The 22,548-nt window shown below is 37.7% G+C and overlaps 1 protein-coding gene across 2 annotated transcripts in view; it reads left to right on the top strand.

Moving 5' to 3' along the window:
- NLRP3 (NLR family pyrin domain containing 3) overlaps positions 1–22,548 on the top strand; it is an 85,172-nt gene that overhangs the window by 60,105 nt on the left and 2,519 nt on the right. For both annotated transcript variants that reach the window (XM_021078922.1, NM_001256770.1), the window contains 2 exon segments: positions 19,348–19,518; positions 20,017–20,187. In XM_021078922.1, coding sequence (XP_020934581.1) covers positions 19,348–19,518; positions 20,017–20,187 — 342 coding nt within the window.

The raw sequence follows: 22,548 nt of genomic DNA, 5'->3' as shown, positions 1-22,548 counted from the left end.
ATCACAACAAAATTTTACAGCATTTTCATCCCAAACCCTCAGTTCATCGCCCTACCCCCTCAAACTGTCTCAATTAGAAACCATGAGTTGCTCAAAGTCTGTGAGTCAGTATATGTTCTGAAAAGAAGTTCATCATATAGCCATTTTAATAGCATTAATTATTCCAATTCACTCTCTGACATAAATGACAGCAACATCTTCTCAGATCCACCTCTTACAGTAATGACAATAAAAACACAAATAAACAAATGGGACCTAATCAAATTTAAACGCTTCTGCACAGCAAAGGAAACCCTAAACAAAATGAAGAGACAACCCACAGAATGGGAGAAAAATCTTTGCAAATGAATCAACTCACAAGGGATTCATCTCCAAAATTTATAAACACCTCCTACTTCTCAATACCAAAAAAACAAACAACCCCATCAAAAAATGGGCAGAAGTTCTAAACAGACAATTCTCCAAAGAAGACATACAGATGAGAAAAAAACACATGAAAAGATGTTCAACATCCCTCATTATTAGAGAAAGGATGATCAAAACCATGATGAGGTACCACCTTATACCAGCCAGAATGGCCAGCATCAAAAAGTCTACAAACAATAAGTGCTGGAGAGGGTGTGGAGAAAAAGGAGCCTTAGTACACTGTTGGTGGAATTGTAAATTGGTGCAACCACTGTGGAAAACAGTATGGAGATGCCTCAGAAAACTAAACATAGAACTGCCATTTGATCCAGCAGTCCCACTCCTGGGCATCTACCCAGAGAAAACCATGACTTGCAAAGACACATGTACTCCAATGTTCATTGCAGCACTATTTACAATAGCCAAGACATGGAAACAACCTAAATGTCCATCGACAGAGGAGTGGATCCAGAAGATGAGGTACATATACACAATGGAATATTACTCAGCCATTAAAAAGAATGAAATACCAGCATTTTTTGCAACATTGATGCACCTAGAAACTATCATGCTAAGTGAAGTCAGTCATACAATGAGACACCAACATCAAATGCTTTCACTGACATGTGGAGTCTGAAAAAAGGACAGACTGAACTTCTTTGCAGAACAGATGCTGACCCATAGACATTGAAAAACTTATGGTCTCTGGAGTAGACAGTTTGGGGGTTGGGGGGATGTGCTCGGGCTATGGGATGGAAATCCTGTGAAATTGGATTGTGATGATCATTATACAACTACAGATGTGATAAATTCATTGAGTAATAAAAAAAAGCATGGAATATCTTTCCATTTCTTTAAAGTATCTTCAGTTACCTTTATTAAAGTTTATAGTTCTCAGTGTATTAGTCTTTCACCTTCTTGGTCAGGTTTATTCCTAAGTGTTTTATTTTTGAAGCTGTGATTTTACAAGGAATTATGTTTTTACATTTCTTTTCTGATATTTTCTTGTTATTGTAAAGAAATGTGACTGATTTCTGTATGTTAATCTTGTGTCCTGCCACTTTGTTGAACTCATTTATCAGTTCTGGTAATTTTTGTTTGAAGTCTTTAGGGTTTTCTACATATAGCATCTTTTTGTCTGCATATGCAGATAATTTTACCTCTTCCCTTTGAATACTTTTATTTCTTTTTTGTCTGATTGCTGTGGCTAGGAAGTCCAATTCTATACTGAATAGAAGAAGTCAGAGTGGGTGTCCTTGTCTTGTTCTGGATTTAGTGGGGAGGCTTTCATCTTTTCACTATTTAGTATTATATTGGCTGTGGGTTTGTCAGGTAGCTTTCATTATGCTTTCTATATATTTTTTCTATACCCATTTGGTAAGCATTTTTGTCATGAATATGTGTTGAATTTTGTAAAATGCTTTTCCTGAATCTATTGAGATGATCATGTGGCTTTTGCTTTTTCTTTTGTTAATGTGATGTATTACATTGATTGATTTGCCTATGTTGAACTGTCCTTGTGAATGTGGGGTGAATCCCACTTGGTTGTGTTGTATGATTATTTTTTATGTGTTGTGGGATTCAGTTCACTAAAATTTTGTTGAGAATATTTGCACTTTTTTAATCAAAGATATTGGCCTATAGTTTTCTTTTTTAGTGGAGTCTTTTGTTTTCTATCAGGGTGATAGTGGCTTCACAGAATGTTATTGGGACTGTTCCCTCCTCTTCAGTTTTTTGGAAGAGTTTGAGAAGGACTGGTATAACTTCTTTACATGTTTTGTAGAATTCACCTGTGAAACCATCTGGCCTCAGACTTTTGTTTGTATGGAGTTTTAAAATTAGAGATTTTATTTCACTTTGTGTGATTTGTGTAAGTTAGCTATTTCTTCTTTCAATTTTGGTGGGCTATGTGTTTCTAGAAACTTGTCCATTTCTTCTATGTTGTCAAGTTTGTTGATATATAGTTGTTCATTGTTTTCCATTACGGTTTTTTTTTTTTTTTGTATTTCTGCAATGCTTTTTGCTATGTCTCTTTTTTCATTCCTTATTTTATTTGGGTTCTCTATCTTTTCTTCTTGCTATGTCTGGCTAAAGGTTTATCAATCTTATTTACCCTTTCAAAGAACCAACTCTTGGTTTTATTAATTTTTTTCTTTATTTTTTGGTTGAGCTCAAGGCATGTGGAACTTTCTGGGCCTGGGATTGAATGTGAGCCATGGCTGTAATAACACCAAATCCTTAATTACTAGGCCATTTCTATTGTTTAATCTATTTTATTTATTTCCACTCTGATCTTTATTTTTTCCTTCCTTTTGCTGACTTTAGGTTTTGTTTGTTCTTCTCTTACTAATTCTTTTATGTGGTAGGTCAGATTGTTCATTTGGGATTTTTCTTTTTTTTTGAGGAAGGCCTGTATTGCTATGAACTTACCTCTGTGAACTGCTTTTGTGGCATCCTGCAGATTTTGTATGGTTGTGTTTTCATTGTCAACTGTCTCAAGGTATTTTTAAATTTTCTCTTTGATTTAGTTTTTGACCCATTGATTTTTTTTAGTAGCGTGTTGTTTAATCTCCATGTAATCAATTTTTTCTCCTTTCATTTTTTTTGTGGTTGCCATTTTAGTCAGAAAAGATGCTTGAGATAATGATAATTTATATCCTCTAAAATTTGTTGAGTCTTTTTTTTTGCCCTAATTGATTTTTTCTTTTGTCTTTTTGTCTTTTCTAGGGCTACACCTGCAGCATATGGAAGTTCCCAGGCTAGAGGCCTAATTGGAGCTGTAGCCACTGGCCTATGCCACATCCACAGCAACATGGGATCCGAGCCACGTCTGTGACCTACACCACAGCTCATGGCAATGCTGGATCCTTAACCCATTGAGCAAGGCCAGGGATTGAACCTACAACCTCATGGTTCTTAGTCAGATTTGTTAACCACTGAGCCACAATGGGAACTCCCCTATTTGATTTTTGATCAATCCTAGAGAATGTTCAATGTGCACTTGAAAAGAATGTGTATGTTGATTATTTTGGATGTAATATCCTGAAAATATCAATTAAGGTAAACTGTTCTATTGTATCATTTAACATCTCTGTTACCTTCTTGATTTTCTGTCTAGAAGATCTGTACATTGATGGGATGCTAAAGTCTCCTACTATTGTTTTCCTGTCTATTTCTCCTTTATGTCTGTTATGTCTGTTATATATGGATTTGGGTACTCCTATATTGGGTGCATACATGTTGACAAGTACAAAATTCTCTTTTTGTATTGATCCTTTTATCATTGTATAGTGTCCTTTATCTTTTTTATGGCCTTTTTTTCAGTCTGTTTTGTCTGACATGAGTATTGCAATCACTGCTTTTTTGTCATTTCCATTGCATGAAAAATCTTTTTCTATTCTCTAATTTTCAATCTGTGTTTGTCCCTTACCTTAAAGTAGGTCTCTTGTAGGCAGTGTATTGCAGGCTATTATATTCAAAATCCATTCTGCCAGTCTGTGTCTTTTTTTTTTAATGGCTGCTCCCATGGCATGTAGAAATTCCTGGGGCAGGAATTGAATCTGAACTGTAGATGTGACCTACATTGAAGCTGTGGCAATGCCAGATCCTTTAACACACTGTGCTAGGCTGGGGATTGAACCTGTGTTTCCACAGCTAAATGAGCCACTACAGTTGGATTCTTAACCCACTGCATAACAGTGGAACTCCCAGTTTGTGTCTTTTGATTGGAACTTTTAGTTCATTTACATTTAAGATAATCATTTATAGATATGTATTTATTACCTTTTTACATCTTGTTTTCCTGTTGATTTTACTATTTCATCTTTGTCCCTTTCTTTTTCTTTTTGTTTTTTCTTTTGTGGTTTGATGATTTTCTTTCTTATTATACTTATGTTCTCTTCATTGTGCTTTCTGTGAATTTTCTGTATGCTTTTGGTCTGTGGCTACCTTGTTTTTCAAGTACATTAATCCCTTCTTACATCTGCTTGCCTTAGTTTTATAGGCTCAAACACATTCTAGGAAAAAAAAATCTACATTTTTTTTTACTCTCCTCACCCACATTTTTTATTTTGATGTCCTCTTTTACATCTTAATGTTCATCTTTTTGCTGTTCATTGTGGTAATCATGGTTTTCACAGAGGCTTTTTAATTTTTTTCTTTAAAAAATGTGTTTACTGGTTTATTTAAGTGATTTACATTCCAACTCTGTTTTTCTCTTTCCTATAGATTCTTACTTCTTTTATTTAGAGAAAAGCTTTTAATATATTCTTTATGGTCGGTTTCATATTGCTGTATTCTTGATTATCTGGTAAATTCTTTATCTCTCCTTCTATTTTACTTGATAATCTTCACTGGATAGAATATACTAGGTTGCACATTTTTCACTTTCAGAATTTTAAATATATCTTGCCACTCCCTTCTAACATGTCATGTTTCTGTAGAGAAATCACCTGATAGTTTTATGGGGTTTCTGTTTGGGGTTAACTTTTTCAGACCCTCTGTGTTTCCTGTACCTGACAATCCCTTTCCTTCTTTAGGTTTGGCAATTTTTCAGCCATAATTTCTTCAAATACTCTTTCAATCCCTCTTCTCTTTCTCCCCACTCTGGAACCCCTATTATGCATAGATTTGCACACTTTGTATTTTATTTTAGGACTATTATCTTGCTTTCATTTTTTTTTCCATTTGACTTTCTGTCTGCTGTCCTGATTGGGTGATTTCTATTAGTCTACCTCCCAACTCAGTTATATGTTCCTCTGAATTATTCATTCTTCCGTTTGTTGCCTTAGCTCAGCTTTTGTCTCAGCAAATGAGTTTTCTGATTTTCTTGATTCCTCTTTATAGTTTCTAGTTCTCTTTTCCAGTACTCTGCATTTCAATCAATGGCCTTTCTAAATTCCTTACATATTTTCATTATCTCCTTTTTGAAGTCAGGGTCTATTAATCTGGTCTGTTTCTTTTTATGTCATTTCAAGAGAGTTCTCTTATTCTTATAACTGGGAGTGGTTCCTCTGCTTCTTCATTTTACTTACATTTCTCTTATTTTGTAAGTTTAGGAGAAACAGTTTTCTACTGTCTTCTTGGGGACCTGTTTATATGTGGGAGCATCACTGTGTAGCTTCTTTTTGTTTAATATTTTTGGTGCAAGGGCTATTTTTATATAGATGCCGGTTGCCTCTTTTCTCAGCATGTGCTAGCCATTGTCCCTTTGATAGAGGGTAGGAAGAGGCAGTGGCTGGTGCACAGTCCTGCCATTCTTGGTGGTGGTGGTCAACCAACTGCGCCCTCGGAGCACAGGTTGGGAGTGGAGGCAGGTCATGATTGCTCCTAAAGCTTGGGAGGGTGGAGGTAGGGGTGGAAGCTCATGATTGCTCCTGAACCATGTTGGTAGCTAGGCTGGTGGCAACTCATAACCACTCCTGCAGCTCAGGAGGGGACAGCATCAGCTCATGTCTGCTCCTAGAGCTGCGTAGGCAGTGTCCTCTCCCTGAATATAATCTCCGAAGCTCAGGCTCTAGCTCTCAGATACTGCCCACATGGTGGGGGGGGGTGTAGGACAGTGGCACTGACCATCTGTGCAGGTCTAAAACTGCTTTGGCTGCTGAAAACTGGTTTCTTTGTTCTTCTCCAAGGCTCTAAAGCTCCCCAAATCTCCTGGCTGACCTCCCTGTGAATGAGGGTATTTCTAAGCTCCATTCCAGGGGTGCAGGTCCCATTTTGTTTCCTTTCTCACTTTCTTTTTACTTTTTCTTTTGTCCTATCCAGTTGTGTGGAAATTTTCTTGCTCTTTCAGAAGCCTGAGGTCTTCTGCCAGTGTTCAGTAGATTTTTCTGTGAGATTCTTTCCACATGTAGGTGTATTTTTGATGTATTCCATCCTCTTTGATTTTTGGAAGAGTTTGAGAGGAATTGGTGTTAATTTTTCTTTAAATATTTAATAGAATTCACCGGTGAAGTCATGTGCTTCTGGGCCTTTCTTTGTTGGCAGTTTCTTGGTTACTGATTCAATCTCCTTACTAATAATTGGTCTATTCAGATTTTCTATATATTCCTGATTCAGTATTGGTAGTTTGTTTGTTCCTAAGAATATTTCCATTTCTCCTAGGTTGTCCAGTCTGTTATAGTTGTTTATAGCAGTTCTTGTGATCTTTTTTTATTTCTGTGGTATCAGTTTTAATGCCCCCTCTTTTGTATAATTTTATTGATTTAAGCCTCTCTCTTTTTTTCCATTGGTTTGTCTAGGTAAAGGTTTATAAATTTTGTTTATCTTTTCAAAAGGCTGACTCTTATTTTGCTATTTTTTCTGTTCTTTTTTATTGATTTCTGTTGTAATCTTTTAAATTTTCTTCTTTTGTTAACTTTGGGCTTGGTTTATTACTCTTCCTCTAGTTCCTTGAGGTGTAAAGTCAGTTGTTTAATTAAGATCTTTCAGAGGAGTTCCATTCATGACACAGTGGAAACGAATCTGACTAGGAACCATGAGGTTGTGGGTTCAATCCCTGGTCTTTCTCAGTGGGTTAAGGATCCAGTGTTGTCATGAGCTGTGGTGTAGGTCACAAATGTGACTTGGATATGGCATTGCTGTGGCTGTGGCATAGGCTGTCAGCTATAGCTCCAATTAGACCCCTAGCCTGGGAACCTCCATATGCTGTGAGTGTGGCCCTAAAAAGCAAAAAAAAAAAAAAACAAAAAAAAAAAACTTTCAATTTTCTTTTTTTTTAAAAATTATAGTTGATTTACAATGTGCCAATTTCTGCTGTACAGCAAAGTGTCTCAGTCATATATTCTTTTTCTCATACTATCTTCCATCATATTGTATCCCAAGAGATTCATTCCCTGACCTGTACAGTAGGATCTCATTCAATTTTCTTGATGTATGCATTTATAGTATACATTAAAGCTAGAAACTTGCCCATTAGAACTGATTTTTGCTGCATCCTATAAATTTTGGTATATGTGTTTTAATTTTTTTCTGTGTTTGTGTTAATTTTTTTGATTCAAGATTTTTAAAAAAATTTTCCCTAGTTTCTTCTCTGATCCATTGGTTGTTCAGAAGAGTGTTGTTTAATTTTCATGTATTCTTGAGTTTTTAAGCTGTGGTAAGAGAAGATATTTGGGATAATTTCAATCTTCTTAGAGTTGCTAAGAACTTTTTTTATGTGGCCTAGCATATGATTTATCCTAGAAAATGTTTCCTATTTCATGTGTGCTTGAGCATAATGTGTATTATGCTATTGTTAAAATATTCCAACCAAAATTTATTTTGTCTTAGCATTGGAGGCTAAAAGTCCAAGATCAAGGTGTCTGCAGGGTTGGTTCCTTATGAAACTTGTGAGGAAGAATCTGTTCCATACTTCTTTCCAGCTTCTTATGGTTTTCTGGCAATCTTTGACATCCCTTGACTTATAGATGCATTACTTCAATCTTAGCATTATCTGTGCATGGTGTTCTCACTGGGTTGTGCATATCTGTCTTTGTGTTTAAATACAGCAGTTTTATAAAGATACCAGTCATGTTGGATTAGGGCTTACCTTACAACCTCATCTTAACTAAATACATCCTCAGTGATCTTATTTCTAAATAAGGTCACATTCTGAAGTACTGAGAGATAAGACTTCAACATATGACATTTTTGGGGACACAATTCAAACCATAAGATCTGTCCAAACTGGAATCTTTATATGAATACTTTTCCATGATTTTCTTTTTCATTTCTTGTTTACACATTGCCATGCTGATATATACAAATTCACACATTTTGGCATAATGCTCCATAATTTGCATTATGGTGATATATTTAGATGCTCATTGAGGATGAACCTTTGAATGAGTTTCTACTTTTTTACTATTACAAACAACTCTGAATAAAAGCATATTTATACATACAATTTTATGTATTTTTGAGTCTTTCTTTCTTTCTTTCTTTTCTTTCTCTCTTTCTTTCTATCTTTCTTTCTTTCTTTCTTTCTTTCTTTCTTTCTTTCTTTCTTTCTTTCTTTCTTTCTTTCTTTCTTTCTTTCTTTCTTTCTTGTTTCTTTCTGCCTTTCTCTCTGACTGCATATTGACTCCACAGTGTTACACAAGCATCACACACCAAATACTTGCAAAATTCTTTATTTCTTATAAATTTCCCCCTACTCCTCTCCTTCATCCTAGTTTTTTCTCTTTTCTGCCTTGTTTAATAGTGGAACTTTTCAGGAGGCTGACAAGTAAGCAGAGGAAAAATATAATTTTTTAAACTTTCAGTTCCTTCTACCTCTCATTTTCCTTTTACATAACATCAAAGGGAATTTTCTAAAGTACAATTTTTTTTACTTTTTTTTTTTTTGCTTTTTAGGGCCACACCCATGGCACATGGAAGTTCCAGGCTAAGGGTTGAATCAGAGCTGCAGCTGCTGGCTCACACCACAGCAGCATGGAATCTGAGCCACATCTGTGACCTATACTGTGGCTTGTGGCAAAGCCAGATCCTTAACCCTCTGAGTGTGGCCAGGGATTGAACTCATCCTCATGGATACTAGTCAGATTCATAACCCACTGAGCCACAGTGGGAACTCCCTACTGCATATTTTGAAACAAAGTGCTGTTTTTATTTTATTGCTTATGTTTTATTGTTTTGTGCTTATATTTACTTTGGATATGAGATCAATATTATTAAATATGCATAATTCTGCAATTCAAATTCTGCAATACACACACACAGGCAGACACACACTGATATAATCTGGTTAAAAAATTCTTTCTTGCCCATTTACAAGAGAGTCAATATAGCTGTTTCATCATAGCTTCAGAATTTTCTAAAATGCAAATTTGATAATACTGAGCTTTAGTTCAAAAAACATTCAAAAGTTCTTCTTTGAAATCAAGGTGAATTTGGTCTATCTTAGCTTGGCACACAAGGCTATGCCATATGTGGCTGTTCCTTTCCTCTTGCCTACCATACCCTTCACTCTATTTTGAGTCATACTGAATTAGTTTTTAGTTCTAAGAACCTGGTCTACTTTCTCACCCTTCCTCATCCTTGCATACTTCTTTTCTTTCCCTCTTACTCTCCCACTGCAACTTCCACCATCCATCTAGAAAACCTCTTCTTGTTCTTCAATTCATTTCTCTGGTCCTCAGTTTTTCTATTTAAAAATAGGGACAAAAACAGCACTGCATCTTGGTTTTGTAATAATTCAATGAGAGAGCCAAGATCTTAGTAAATACTCAATGAATGTTAAATCTTCAGTTTTCTTTGTGAGACATTTTTTGTGACATAATTCATATCATTAGTAATTTTTTAATGAAAAAATTAGTAATTTAACTTAATATAGTACATGGCAAGATATCTTTGCTCAGTAAGTGTAGATCTGAATTGAATGGAGTGGTTGAAACCAAGATGTATTATGTTGGTTACATGCTCTTAATCTAGTGATAGGGTTTGTTGTTTGATTTTCTAAATATTTCTATATATCCATCACTCAGTCTCAGTGTTTACCAATATTTTGATAATTCTGATGTGACTTATTCTTAAAAAAAACACTCTATCAGCTTGTAATTGCTGCCTCATTCGCTGTGTACTTCTCCTCAAAAGTCTGTTGCATAATATCTTCTAGCCATTTTCTGGAAATTATGGTAAAGATTACTATTCTGTAACGTTCAAAATAGTCTTTCATTTCCTTTTTTATGACCACATCTAGTCTTCTGGAATGTTTTCATCTTTACTACAGTCTTAGTCCATAGACTGGGTGGCTCAAACAGCAAACATTTATTTCTCATGGTTCTGGTGGCTGGAAATTGAAGATCAAGGTACCTACAGATAATTTGGTTCCTGGTGAAGCCTTGATTTCTAGCTTTAATACAACCACTATTGCTTTGTTCTCACATGGTGATGGGGAGAGGCAGGTTTCTTGGGTCTCTATCATAAGGGCACTAACCCCGTCATGAGAACTCCACCCTCAATTTCATCTCAAAGGCCCTACATTATAGTACCATCACATTGGGAGTTATGATGCCAACATATGAAATTTGGGGGGAACTGAAAACATTCAGTCTATGACAGCCAGGAATCCTGAAAATCCCTTCTGCATGTTCACTAGAGACCCTCTGATAGAATTCTTCTTAGCTGGAGATAAGAACTTACTATAAATAATTCGATTGTTTTTGATCATCCCTTTTGGGCCTCATTTCCCTTTTCATGTTGCTTACTCAATCTTTTTCTTTTTTTTTAAATTACTCAATGAATTTATTACATTTATAGTGTACAATGATCATCCTAATGCAATTTTATAAGGTTTCCACCCCACAAACTGAACACATCCCCCACCCTCCAAAATGTCTCCTTGGGAAACCATAGGTTTTTCAAAGTCTGTGAGTCAGTATCTGTTCTGCAAAGAAGTTCATTCTGTAATTTTTTCAGACTCCACATGTCAGTGATAGCATATGATGGTCTCTCATTGTCTGACTGATTTCACTTAGCATGATAATTTCTAGGTCAATGCATGTTGCTAAAAATGCTGGTATTTCTTCACTTTTAATGGCTGAGTAATATTCCATTGGGTATATGTACCACATTTTTTTTTGTCTTTTTGCCATTTCTTGGACCAATCCCATGGCATATGGAGGTTCCCAGGCTAGGGGTCTAATTGGAGCTGTAGCTGCCATCCTACACCAGAGCCACATCAATGTGGGATCTGAGCCACGTCTGCAACCTACACCACAGCTCACAGCAATGCCGGATTCTTAACCCACTGAACAAGGGCAGGGATCGAACCCACAACCTCATGGTTCCTCGTCGGATTTGTTAACCACTGCACCAAGATGGGAACTCCCCATGTACCACATCTTCTGAATCCACTCCTCTGTCGATGGACACTTAGGTTGTTTCCATGTCCTGGCTATTGCAAACAGTGCTGCAATGAATATTGGAGTACATCTATCTTTGCAAGTCATGGTTTTCTCTGCATAGATGAACAGCAGTGGGATTGCTGGATCAAATGGGAATTTTCTTTTTAGTTTTCTAAGGAATCTCCATATAGTTTTCCACAGTGGTGGCACCAATTTACATTCCCACCAACAGTGTAATATGGTTCCTTTTTCTCCACACCCTCCAGCACTTATTGTTTGTAGACTTTTGGATAATAGCCATTCTGGCAAGTGTAAGGTGGTACCTCATCGTAGTTTTGATTTGCCTTTCTCTAAATAAATAGTGATGTTGAACATCTTTCCATGTGATTTTTGGCCATCTGTATGTTCTTTGGAGAATTGTCTGTTTAGATCTTCTGCCCATTTTTTGATGGGGTTGTTTGTTTTTGTGGTATTGAGCAGTAGGAGGTGTTTATAAATTTTGGAGATGAATCCCTTGTGAGTTGATTCATTTGCAAAGATTTTTCTCCCATTCTGTGGGTTGTCTCTTCATTTTGTTTAGGGTTTCCTTTGCTGTGCAGAAACGTTTAAGTTTGATTAGGTCCCATTTATTTCTTATTGTTTTTACCGTCATCACTCTAAGAGGTGGATCTGAGGAGATGTTGCTGTGGTTTATGTTGGAGGGTGTTTGGCCTCTGTTTTCCTGTAAGAGTTTTATAGTGTATGGCCTTCTATCTAGGTCTTTAATCCATTTGGAGTTTATTTTTGTGCATGGTGTTAGGGAGTGTTCTAATTTCATTCTTTTCCATGTGACTGTCCAGTTTTCCCAGCACCACTTATTGAAGAGGTTGTGTTTTCTCCATTGTATATTCCTGCCGCCTTTGACAGAGAGGAGTTGGCTGTAGGTGTGTGGGTTTAATTCTGGTCTTTCTATCCTGTTTCACTGATCTATATATCAGTCTTTGTGCCAGTACCATGCAGTTTTGACGACTGTTGCTTTGCAGTATAGTTTGAAATCAGGGAGCCTGATTCTTCCAGCTCCATTTTTCTTTTTCAGGATGTCTTTGGCTATTCTGGATCTTTTGTGCTTCCAAACAAACTTTAACATATTTCATTTGAATTCTGTGAAAAATGTCCTTGGTAATTTGATAGGGATTGCATTGAATCTGTAGATTGCCTTGGGGAGCATAGTCATATGACTATGCTATCAATATTTGATAATATTGACTCTTCCAATGCAAGAGCATGGTATATCTTTCCATCTATTTGTGTCATCTTTGATTTCTTTCATCAGGGTCTTATAGTTTTCAGAGTACAGGCCTTTTGTCTCTTTAGGTAGGTTTATCCCTAAGTATTTTATTCTCTTTGGTGTGATGGTAAATGGGATTGTTTTCCTAATTTCTTTATCTTTTGCTGTTAGTATATAGAAATGCAGTCGATTTCTGTGTATTAATTTTGTATCCTGAGACTTTGCCAAATTCATGGATGAGCTCTAAGAGTTTTCTGGTAGAGTCTTTAGGATTCTCTAGGTATAGTGTCATGTCATCTGCAAATAGTGATAGTTTTACTTCTTACCTACCTATTTGGATTCCTTTTATTTATTTTTGTCTCTGATTGCCATGGCTAGGACTTCTCAAACTATGTTGACTAGTAGTGGCAGGAGAGGATATCCATGTCTTGTTTCTGATCTCAGCAGGAAGTCTTTCAACTTTTCACCATTGAGAAAGATGTTAGCTCTGGGTTACTCATACATGGCCTTTATTATGTTGAGGTAGGTTCCCTCTATGCCCCCTTTCTGAAGGTTTTTTTTTTTTTTATCAGAAATGGGTGTTGGATTTTGTCAAAGTCTTTTTCTGCATCTATTGAGAGGATCATATGGATTTGATACTTCAGTTTGTTAATGTGGTGTATCACACTTAAGGATTTCAGATATTGAAGAACCCTCGCATCCCTGGGATATATCCCACTTGATCATGATGTACAATCCTTTTAATGGATTGTTGGATGCAGTTTGCTAGTATTTTGTTGAGGATTTGTCCATTGATGTTCATCAGTGAAAGTGGCCTGTAGTTTTGTATTTTTGTGGTATCTTTGTCTGGTTTTGTTATCCGGGTGATGGTGACCTCATAGAATGAGTTTGGGAGTATCCCTTCCTCTGCAATTTTTTGGAATAGTTTCAGAAGGAGAGGTGTGTTAGCTCTTCTCTAAATGTTTGATAGAATTCACCTGTGAAGCCCTCTGGTCCTGGACTTTTGTTTGTTGGAAGTTTTTTGATCAGAGTTCCAATTTCAGTGCTTGTGATGGGTGCATTCATCTTTTCTATTTCATCTTGGTTTAGTCTTGGAAGATTGTACTTTTCTAAGAATTTTTCCATTTCCTCTAGGTTTTCCATTTTATTGGCATAGAGTTGCGTATGGTAGTTTCTTATGACCCTTTGTATTTCTTTGATGTCCGTTGTTACTTCTCCTTTTTCATTTCTAATTTTATTGATTTGAGTCCTCTCTCTTTTTTTCTTGATAAGTCTGGCTAGGGGTTTCTCAATTTTGTTGATCTTTTCAAAGAACCATATTTTGGTTTCATCGATCTTTTCTATGGTTTCCTTCATTTCTGTTTCATTGATTTCTGCTCTGTTATTTATGATTTCTTTCCTTCTACTAACTTCAGGTCTTGTCTGTTCTTCTCTCTCAAGCTGCTTGAGATATAAAGTTAGCTTGTTTATTTGAGCTTTTTCTTGTTTCCTGAGGTGGGCTTGTATTGCTATAAACTTTCCTTTTAGAATGGCTTTTGCTGCATCCCATAGGTTTTGGAGTGTCGTATTTTCATTGTCATTTGCTGCTAGGTGTTTTTTAATTTCCTCTTTGATTTTTTCAGTGATCCACTGGTTGTTTAGTAGCATGTTGTTGAGTCTCTACATGTTTGTGTTTGTTGCATGTTTTTCTTGTTGTTGATGTCCAGTCCTATAGCGTTGTAGTAGGAAAAGATGCTTGATATGATTTCAATTTTCTTAAAGTTACTGAGGTTTGGTTTGTAGCCCAGGATGTGATCCATCCTAGAGAATGTTCCATGTGCACTTGAGACGAATGTGTATTTTGTCACTTTTCGATGGAATGTCCTATAAATATCTCTTATGTCCATCTGGTGCAATGCTTCATTCAGTGCCTGTGTTTCCTTATTGATTTCCTGTCTTGATGGTGTGTCCATTGCTGTAAGTGTGGTGTTATAGTCCCCCATTATGATTGTGTTATTGTCGATTTGTCCTTTTAAGGTTGTTAGCAGTTTCTTTATATATTGTGGTGAACCGGTATTGAGTGCGTAGCTATTTAAAATTGTTATATCTTCTTCTTGCATTGATCCTTTGATCATTATGTAATGTTCTTCTTTGTCCCTTAAAATATTCATCATTTTAAAGTCTATTGTGTCTGATATGAGTACTGCTACTCCAGCTTTCTTTTGATCCCTGTTTGCGTGAAATATTTTCTTCCATCCTCTCACTTTCAATTTGTATGTGTCCCTAGAAGTGAAGTGGGTCTCTTGAAGACAGCATATGTATGGGTGTTGTTTTTGTATCCATTCAGCCAGTCTATGTCTTTTGGTTGGGGTGTTTAGTCCATTACCATTTAAGGTAATTATTGATATGTATGTTATTGCCATCTTATTAACTGTTTTGGATTTGTTTTTGTTGCTCTTTTTCCTTTCCTTCTTCTCTTGTTCTTTTCTGCCTATAGAAGTTCCTTTAGTAATTTTGTACTGCTGGTTTAGTGTTGCTGAATTCTCTCAGCTTTTGCTTATCTGTGAAGATTTTGATTTCTCCTTCAAATCTGAACGAGAGCCTTGCTGGGTAGAGTAATCTTGGTTGGAGTTTTTTTTCCTTTCATCATGTTAGGTATATCATGCCACTCCCTTCTGGCCTTCAGAGTTTCTGTTGAAAAATCTGCTGATAACCTTATCGGGGTTCCCTTGCATGTTATTTGTTTCTTTTCTCTGGCTGCTTTCAAGATTTTTTCTTTGTCTTTAATTTTGGTCAGTTTGATTAGTATGTGTCTCAGGGTGATCCTCCTTGGGTTTTTTTTATATGGTCCTCGTTATTCTTCCTGGATTCGAGTGAATGATTCTTTCCCGATGTTAAGGGCGTTTTTGGCTATTATCTCTTGGAATATTTTTTCTGTCTCCTTCTCTCTCTCTTCTCCTTCTGGAACCCGTGTAATATGGATGTTGGTGTATTTCACGTTGTCCCAGGGTTCTCTGAGACTCTCTTCATTTCTTTTCAGTCTTTTTTCTCTTTTCTGTTCTGCATCTGTGATTTCCACTAATCTGTCCTCCACCTTGCTTATTCATTCTTCTGCCTCCTTTATTCTCCTGTTGGCTGCTTCTAGTGAATTTTTTATTTCAGTTATTGTATTTGGCATCTCTTCTTGTTTAAGTTTTATATCTCGTATCTCTTTGGTCAGTGTTTCCTGTAAGTTACTCATCTTTGCCTCCAGTTTATTTACAATGTCTTGCATCATCTTCAGCATCCACAGTCTAAAGTCTTTTTCCTGGAGGCTGAGAATCTCCTCATGGCTTAGCTGTTTTTCTGGGTTTTTTCTTTTTCCCTCATCTGAGTTATAGTCCTCTCTCTTTTCATTTTTATAGGTTTTTGGTGTCGTGACCTTCTTACAGATAATAGAGTTGTAGCCTCTCTTACTTCTGATGTCTGCCCCCCTGTGGCTGAAGTCAGTATGGGGGCTTGGTGTAGGCTTCCTGATGGGAGGGGTTGATGCCTGCCCTCTGGTAGGTGCAGCTGATTCTAATCCCTCTGGCTTAGTCTCTGGATGGGATTAGAGGCAGCTGTGTGCCTGAGGGGTCTTTAGGCAGCCTGTTTACTGAGGGGTGGGGCTGGGATGCCACCTGTGTTGTTTGCCCTGGGACTTCTCAGCAGCTGACTGATGGGTGGGGTTAGATTTTCCCAAAATGGCCACCTCCAGAGAAAGGCATGCTGCAGCTGAATATTCCTGAGAGCTTTGCTTCCTATGTCCTTCCCTGACAGCAAGCCACATTCACCCCTGTTTTCCCAGGATGTCCTCCAAGAACTGCAGTCAGGTTTGATCCCGATTCCTATGGAGACTTTGCTTTTCCCTGGGACTCAGTGCACCTGAAAGTCTGTGTGATCCTTTTAAGAATGGGGTCTCCATTTCCCCCAGTCCCATGGAGCTCCTGCGTATAAGCCCCACTGGCCTTCAATGCCAGATTTTCCAGGGGCTCTTTCTCCCTATGCCAGATCCCCACACGTGAGAGTTTGATGTGTGCCTCAGAACTCTCACTCCTGTATGTGAGTCTCTTTGAACCAGTTAGTTTCCAGTCTCTGGAGCTTCCCACCCTGGAGGTATGGGGTTGTTTATGTCATGAAATTGCCCCTCCTACCTCTTGATGTGGCCTCCTCTTTTTCTTCTGGAGTAGGGTATCTTTTTTAAGGTTTCCAGTCCATTTTGGTGAAGAGTGTTCAGTCTTTAGTTGTGAATTTTGTTGTTTTTAGGAGAGAAGTTGAGCTCCAGTCCTTCTATTCTGCCATCTTAATCCTGTCTCTACTCAATCTTTTTCATTGTGATTCATCTCTGATATGGAAGATAAATACCAGTGTATGGATAAGTACTTCTATTTCCTTTGGTCATCTGTTCATACTATACTGTCTGAATGACTTATTTCTCTGTTTCTATTTTTCCTGATTTCAAGACAACTTTGAACTCAAGGATTCTGGTAGAAAGGAGTGTGATTGCATGAGATATTCTTTTTTAAAAAAGTTTTATCGAAATATAGTTGATGTGTGAAACATTCTTAAATCAAAGCTGAAGGGCTGGCATGTCACTTTATACTGTATAATACCCTCTGTGTTTCTGTGTAGGAGTGACACAGCTCTATTTCAGAGCCTTATGCTCTTGATAGTATATGCTCATCTTGGCCAAGATTATTTGGTCAAAATTCTTAATTCCATTGAGTATAATGGTGCCTTAGACTTTATGCTTAAAGAGGCCCTTGACAATGCAGAAGGTAGCATGAAATGGACAGAAGAGGAAATAGAATGGGGGATAACACTAGAAAGCATAAATTTGGGTCCCCTCTCCACTACATACTTTCTCTTTGACCCTAAAAAAAAATCACATGATTTGATGAACTTTAGATTTTTTTTTTAAATTGGGAACTCCCATTGTGGCACAATGGAGACAAATCTGATTAGTATCCATGAAGATGAGGGTTCAATCCCTGGCCTTTCTCAATGAGTTGGGAGCTGTGGTATAGGTCACAGACACAGCTCAGATCCTCTGTTGCTGTGGCTGTGGCATAGTTTTGCAGCTGTAGCTCCAATTTGACCCCTAGCCTAGTAACTTCCATATTCTATGAATACAGCTCTAAAAAGCACACAAAAACTTTTTTAAAATAGAAGTGTAGTTGATTTACCATGTCACATTAATTTCTGCTATACACCAAATTGTTTCAGTTATACATATATACAATTCTTTTTTAAATACTATTTATTGCCCAACACTGTTAGTGAAAGGGTCAAAAACAAATATTTGATATATATATACAAGAACACTTCCTAAAGTCTACAGAACTAAAAGTGTTTTTTTTTACCTTTGGCTAATTCCATTGTGAATGGATAGAAGAGTTGAATTCTATTTTTGGCTCTCTCACTAACAAACTCTGCTGATGTTGCTTGACCTCTCTTGGCTGTATTCGTATACTAGATAATTATAGCAGTAATGGCCACCTTAGATTGCTGGTTACCACACATAAACATATTATTTTTCATATTCTTTTCTATTATGGTTTATCATGGGATATTGAATATAGTCCCCTGTGTTATACAGTAGGGCCTTGTTTATACATCCCACATATCATAGTTTGCATATTCTAATCCCAACCCTCCCAATTACCTCCCCCTTGGCAACCACAAGTCTGTTCTCTATATCTGTGATCCTATTTCTGTTTCATAGATAAATGCATCATATTTTAGATTCCATATATAAGTGATATTTATAGTATTTGTCTTTCTCTTTCTGACTTATTTCACTTAGCATGATAATCTCTAAGTCCATCCATTTTGCTTCAAATGGCATTATTTCATTCTTTTTTATGGTTGAGTAGTATTCCATTGTATATATATGCCACATCTTCTTTATCCATTTATCTGTTGATGGACATTTAGTTTGTTTCCATGTCTTGGATATTGTGAGTAGTGTTTCTATGAACTAAGGGTGCGTGCATCTTTTTGAGTGATAATTTTGTCTATATATACCCAGGAATGAGATTGCTGCCACCTCTATTTTTTTAGCTTTTTTGAGGAAACTCCACATTGTTTTCCACAAATTTACATTCCTGCTAAGAGTGGAGGAGGGGAGGGTTCCCCAGATTTCTAATGTGTAAGAAAAATATTCAGTAGTTACATTTGCACTGACACTTTGCCTGGTTGATATAAGAATGAAATAAGATGAGCTTGTGCAGTGCTGTGGGAATTATTATTAAGAGACAATACAGGATGTCTTTCTGGAATAAATGGCAGTGAGGAACATGTAGGGCCAGATGAAATATGTATAAGAAGAAAGAGGAGGGAGTTCCCGTCGTGGCTCAGTGGTTAACAAATCTGACTAAGAACCATGAGGTTGTGGGTTCGATCCCTGGCCTCAGTGGGTTAAGGATCCGGCGTTGCCATGAGTTGTGGTGTAGTTTGCAGACGTGGCTCAGATCCCGCGTTGCTGTGGCTCTGGTGTAGGCCGGCGGCTACAGCTCCGATCGGACCCCTAGCCTGGGAACCTCCATATGCCGTGGAAGCGGCCCAAGAAATGGCAAAAAGAAAGAGGAATGTGGAGGGAATGTTGATCAGCTTGCTTTTGCTCTATCTCTTCTACTGATCTAAGAAAGCATCTGCTGAGACCATCATTTGTTTCTTTTATGGGGACAGATATAGGGAGTCATACATTCCTCAGATTATATCCAAGATGCTAGTTTTGACCTTTAAGTTGGAGGATGAGGCTTTTCAGACAGGTTGAAGTTCCTGTATTGAGACAGCTGTCCAAGGAAGGCTGGATGTTGAGGATTCTTTTCCTTGTTCCTTCTACAGGTTGGTGAATTCTGGCCTTACATCAGGTTGTTGTCTAGCTCTATCCTCAGTGCTCAGCACGAACCAGAATCTCACTCACCTCTATCTACGGGGAAATGCTCTTGGAGACATCGGAGTCAAGCAACTCTGTGAGGGACTGTTGCACCCGAACTGCAAGCTTCAAGTGTTGGAGTAAGTCTCTTAGCTTATTATGGTGATGGGGATGCATAGTGGCTACAGGGAAGGGAATAGTTTGGGAGAATTATGAGATAATCTGTATCTGAGAAGTGATGGTGTCTTCTTAGGGTTTGACTCATTATAGGATCATGGGACTGGAAGGAGTTGTACTTTTAGATTGTGGAGAGGTAAATACTGGTGTTGCTTTCACCATAAATATTGGAGTTGGAGCGGTGTGGCACTTGTGTTTTAGGAAAATTTGTTTGGGAGACACAGAATTCTGGAAAAATTATTTCACAAACTACTATTACCAATTTGATCTGCACAAGCCAATAGGCTGGAAAATATACTCTCATTTAAGAGAGAGAAAAGAATAACCCTTGGCACATAAGGCAGTTCCAAGCTTGTTAATCTTGTGCTTTTTCTTCACTTGAAACATTACAGGCTAAGATCTGGAAGACTTGGAGGCGTAATTAAGAAAACATTTTCTTTAAATCGTCTTATTTCTTGCAGATTAGAGAACTGCAGCCTCACATCACACTGCTGCTGGGATCTTTCCACACTTCTGACTTCTAACCAGAGCCTGCGAAAGCTGAGCCTAGGCAACAATGACCTGGGTGATCTGGGGGTCATGCTACTCTGTGAAGTGTTGAAACAGCAGGGGTGCCTCCTGAAAAGCCTTAAGTAAGCATGCACTGCAGAGATTTGTATGACAGGACTCATAGTTGTAAGGAAAATTTGGCCAGTTTCCCAAATCCAGGATGGCTTCATTTGCACTTTGGGTGAGGTTGTGCCTGGAACAGCTGCAGTTTTTTTCTTCTTTTTTTTTGGCTGCATCCACGGCATATGGAAGTTTCCAGTCCAGGGGTTGAATCTGAGCTGAAGCTGCAACCTATGACATAACTATAGCAATGCTAGCTCCTTAACCCATTGTGCCACCATGGAAACTCCTAATTTTTTTTAATACATGGGATATGTGAGTCATGAAATACATAGTCAAATTCATTCAGACATTTATAATAATCATGGTTTAGTGGGTGTGAAAAGTGTTTCCATTCCATTCCTGAAAGAAACACAAGTCCCAGTGAAAACAAGACAAATAGAGTTATATTCCTATGCAAGGTATTGTACTTTATAGAATTCGACAAGTCATCCTAATTGCAAAGATCTTTGCATAGTTGGGGTCTGTTGGTCTTGGTTCTGAGAACTAGTAAATGGAAAATTCTCCAGAAACATCAAAATTAGAAATTCTATAAAATTTGGCCTATCTACAATGTGTTGGGACCATTCTCTCCCTTCCATCATCACTGGTACCACTGGGGTACTCATTACCTCTCTAGTAAGAGCTAGTCTGTCATCCCTGATGATCCCATTCTCCACTTTATATATTTCCTTCACTTGGCTTTAGGGACAACACACTCTCCTCTGCATTTTCTCCTACTACATTAACTATTTCTGCATAGTATCCTCTGGCTTCTCTTCATCTTTTTGACTTCTACATGCTGAATCTCCAGGACTCAATCAGTGGGTTAATTTTTCTTCTCCACACTTTCTTTTGTTTATATCATCTAGTCTTCTTGTTTTATCATATATGTGCTATGCTACCTCCAATTAATATCTTCACAAATTCCATGTCCAAATGCTTATCTCAGAGTTCCCATTGTGGCTCAGTGGGTTAAGAACCAGACATAGTGTCCATGAGCATGTGTGTTAAATCCCTGGTCTTGCTCAGTGGTGTTGTCACAAACTTCAACCTAGGTTTCAGGTGTGACTTGGATCCAGTGTTGTCACGGCTGTGGTGTAGGCCTGAAGCTGCAGCTCTGATTCTACCCCCAGCCCAGGAACTTCCATATGCCACAGGTGTGGCCATTAAAAAAAATGCTCGTCTCATCTTTCTACTTGGATGTCTAAGAAGCCTCCCAAATTTCAGATATCCATTTCCAAACATATGCTATTCCCTTCTGCCTAAAACCTGCTTCTTCTCCATCTCAGTCAATGGTAACCCAGTCTGAATTATTCAGTTCAAAAAAAAAAAACCTGCTGTCAGAGTTCCCTGTGTCTAAGCAGATTAAGGATATGGTGTCACTCCTGCAGCTCGGGCCATTGCTGTAGTGCTGGATGCCTGGTCAAAAAGAAAAAAGATCCTGGAGTTTTCTTTGACATTTTTTTCCTTAGGCACATATTCAATCCACTGGCACGTCCTATTAACTCTGCTTTCACAGTATACCCACTCATTGATGATTTTTTTTGGCCAGCTTCATGGTTCTTACCCTGGTTCAAGCCATTGTCATCTCTTGTTTTGATTATCCTGGTGGCATTCTTTAAGGCTACTCTGCATTTCTTGTTCTTACTATAGCAGATGGAGGGTAGAGCTAAAACATAAGTCAGATCATATCATTCCTACTAACATGTTCTTGTCACATTCAAAGTAAGAGCCACAAACTCATGACAATGTCCAAGGCCCCACATGATCTGGACCCTGCTGTTTCCACAAATTAATCTTCTCCTAGCCCTAGTTCCTTCTGCCTCACTCACACTGGTCTCCTTGCTGTTTTGAAAAAACATGGTCACCTCCAAAACTTTACACTTGCTGTTCCCTCTGCCTGGACATCCCCCTTGCTTTGATATCCACATGGTTTATTCCTGTGCATCTTTAAATTCTCTGCCTAGAAGTCTTCTCTGTGAGTCTGATTCTAACCATTCTACTGAAAATAGTGGGCCCAGCATGCTTTTCCTCTTCTCTACTAATTTTCCTCCTGAGTGTTGACAACCATCATACATTCTATATCATTTTCTCATTTATTTTTTATCTATGTACCACCTCAAGATTACAAATTATTTTTTCCCTTTCTTATGGCCGCACTTATGGCATATGGAAGTTCCCAGGCCAGGAATGAATCTGAGCTGCAGCTGCAACCTACGCTGCTGCTGTGGCAATGCTGGATCTCTTAATTCATTGTACCCAGTGAGGGATCGAAACCAGATACCCTCTACAGATACCCAAGCTTCTACATTCAGATTCTTTTTTTTTTGTCTTTGTAGGGC

This window comes from Sus scrofa, chromosome 2 (assembly GCF_000003025.6).
Source record: "Sus scrofa isolate TJ Tabasco breed Duroc chromosome 2, Sscrofa11.1, whole genome shotgun sequence".
Classification (NCBI taxonomy): Eukaryota; Metazoa; Chordata; class Mammalia; order Artiodactyla; family Suidae; genus Sus; species Sus scrofa.
The sequence above is the reverse complement of the archived record's forward strand: the minus strand, read 5'-3'. Positions and strand labels throughout refer to the sequence as shown.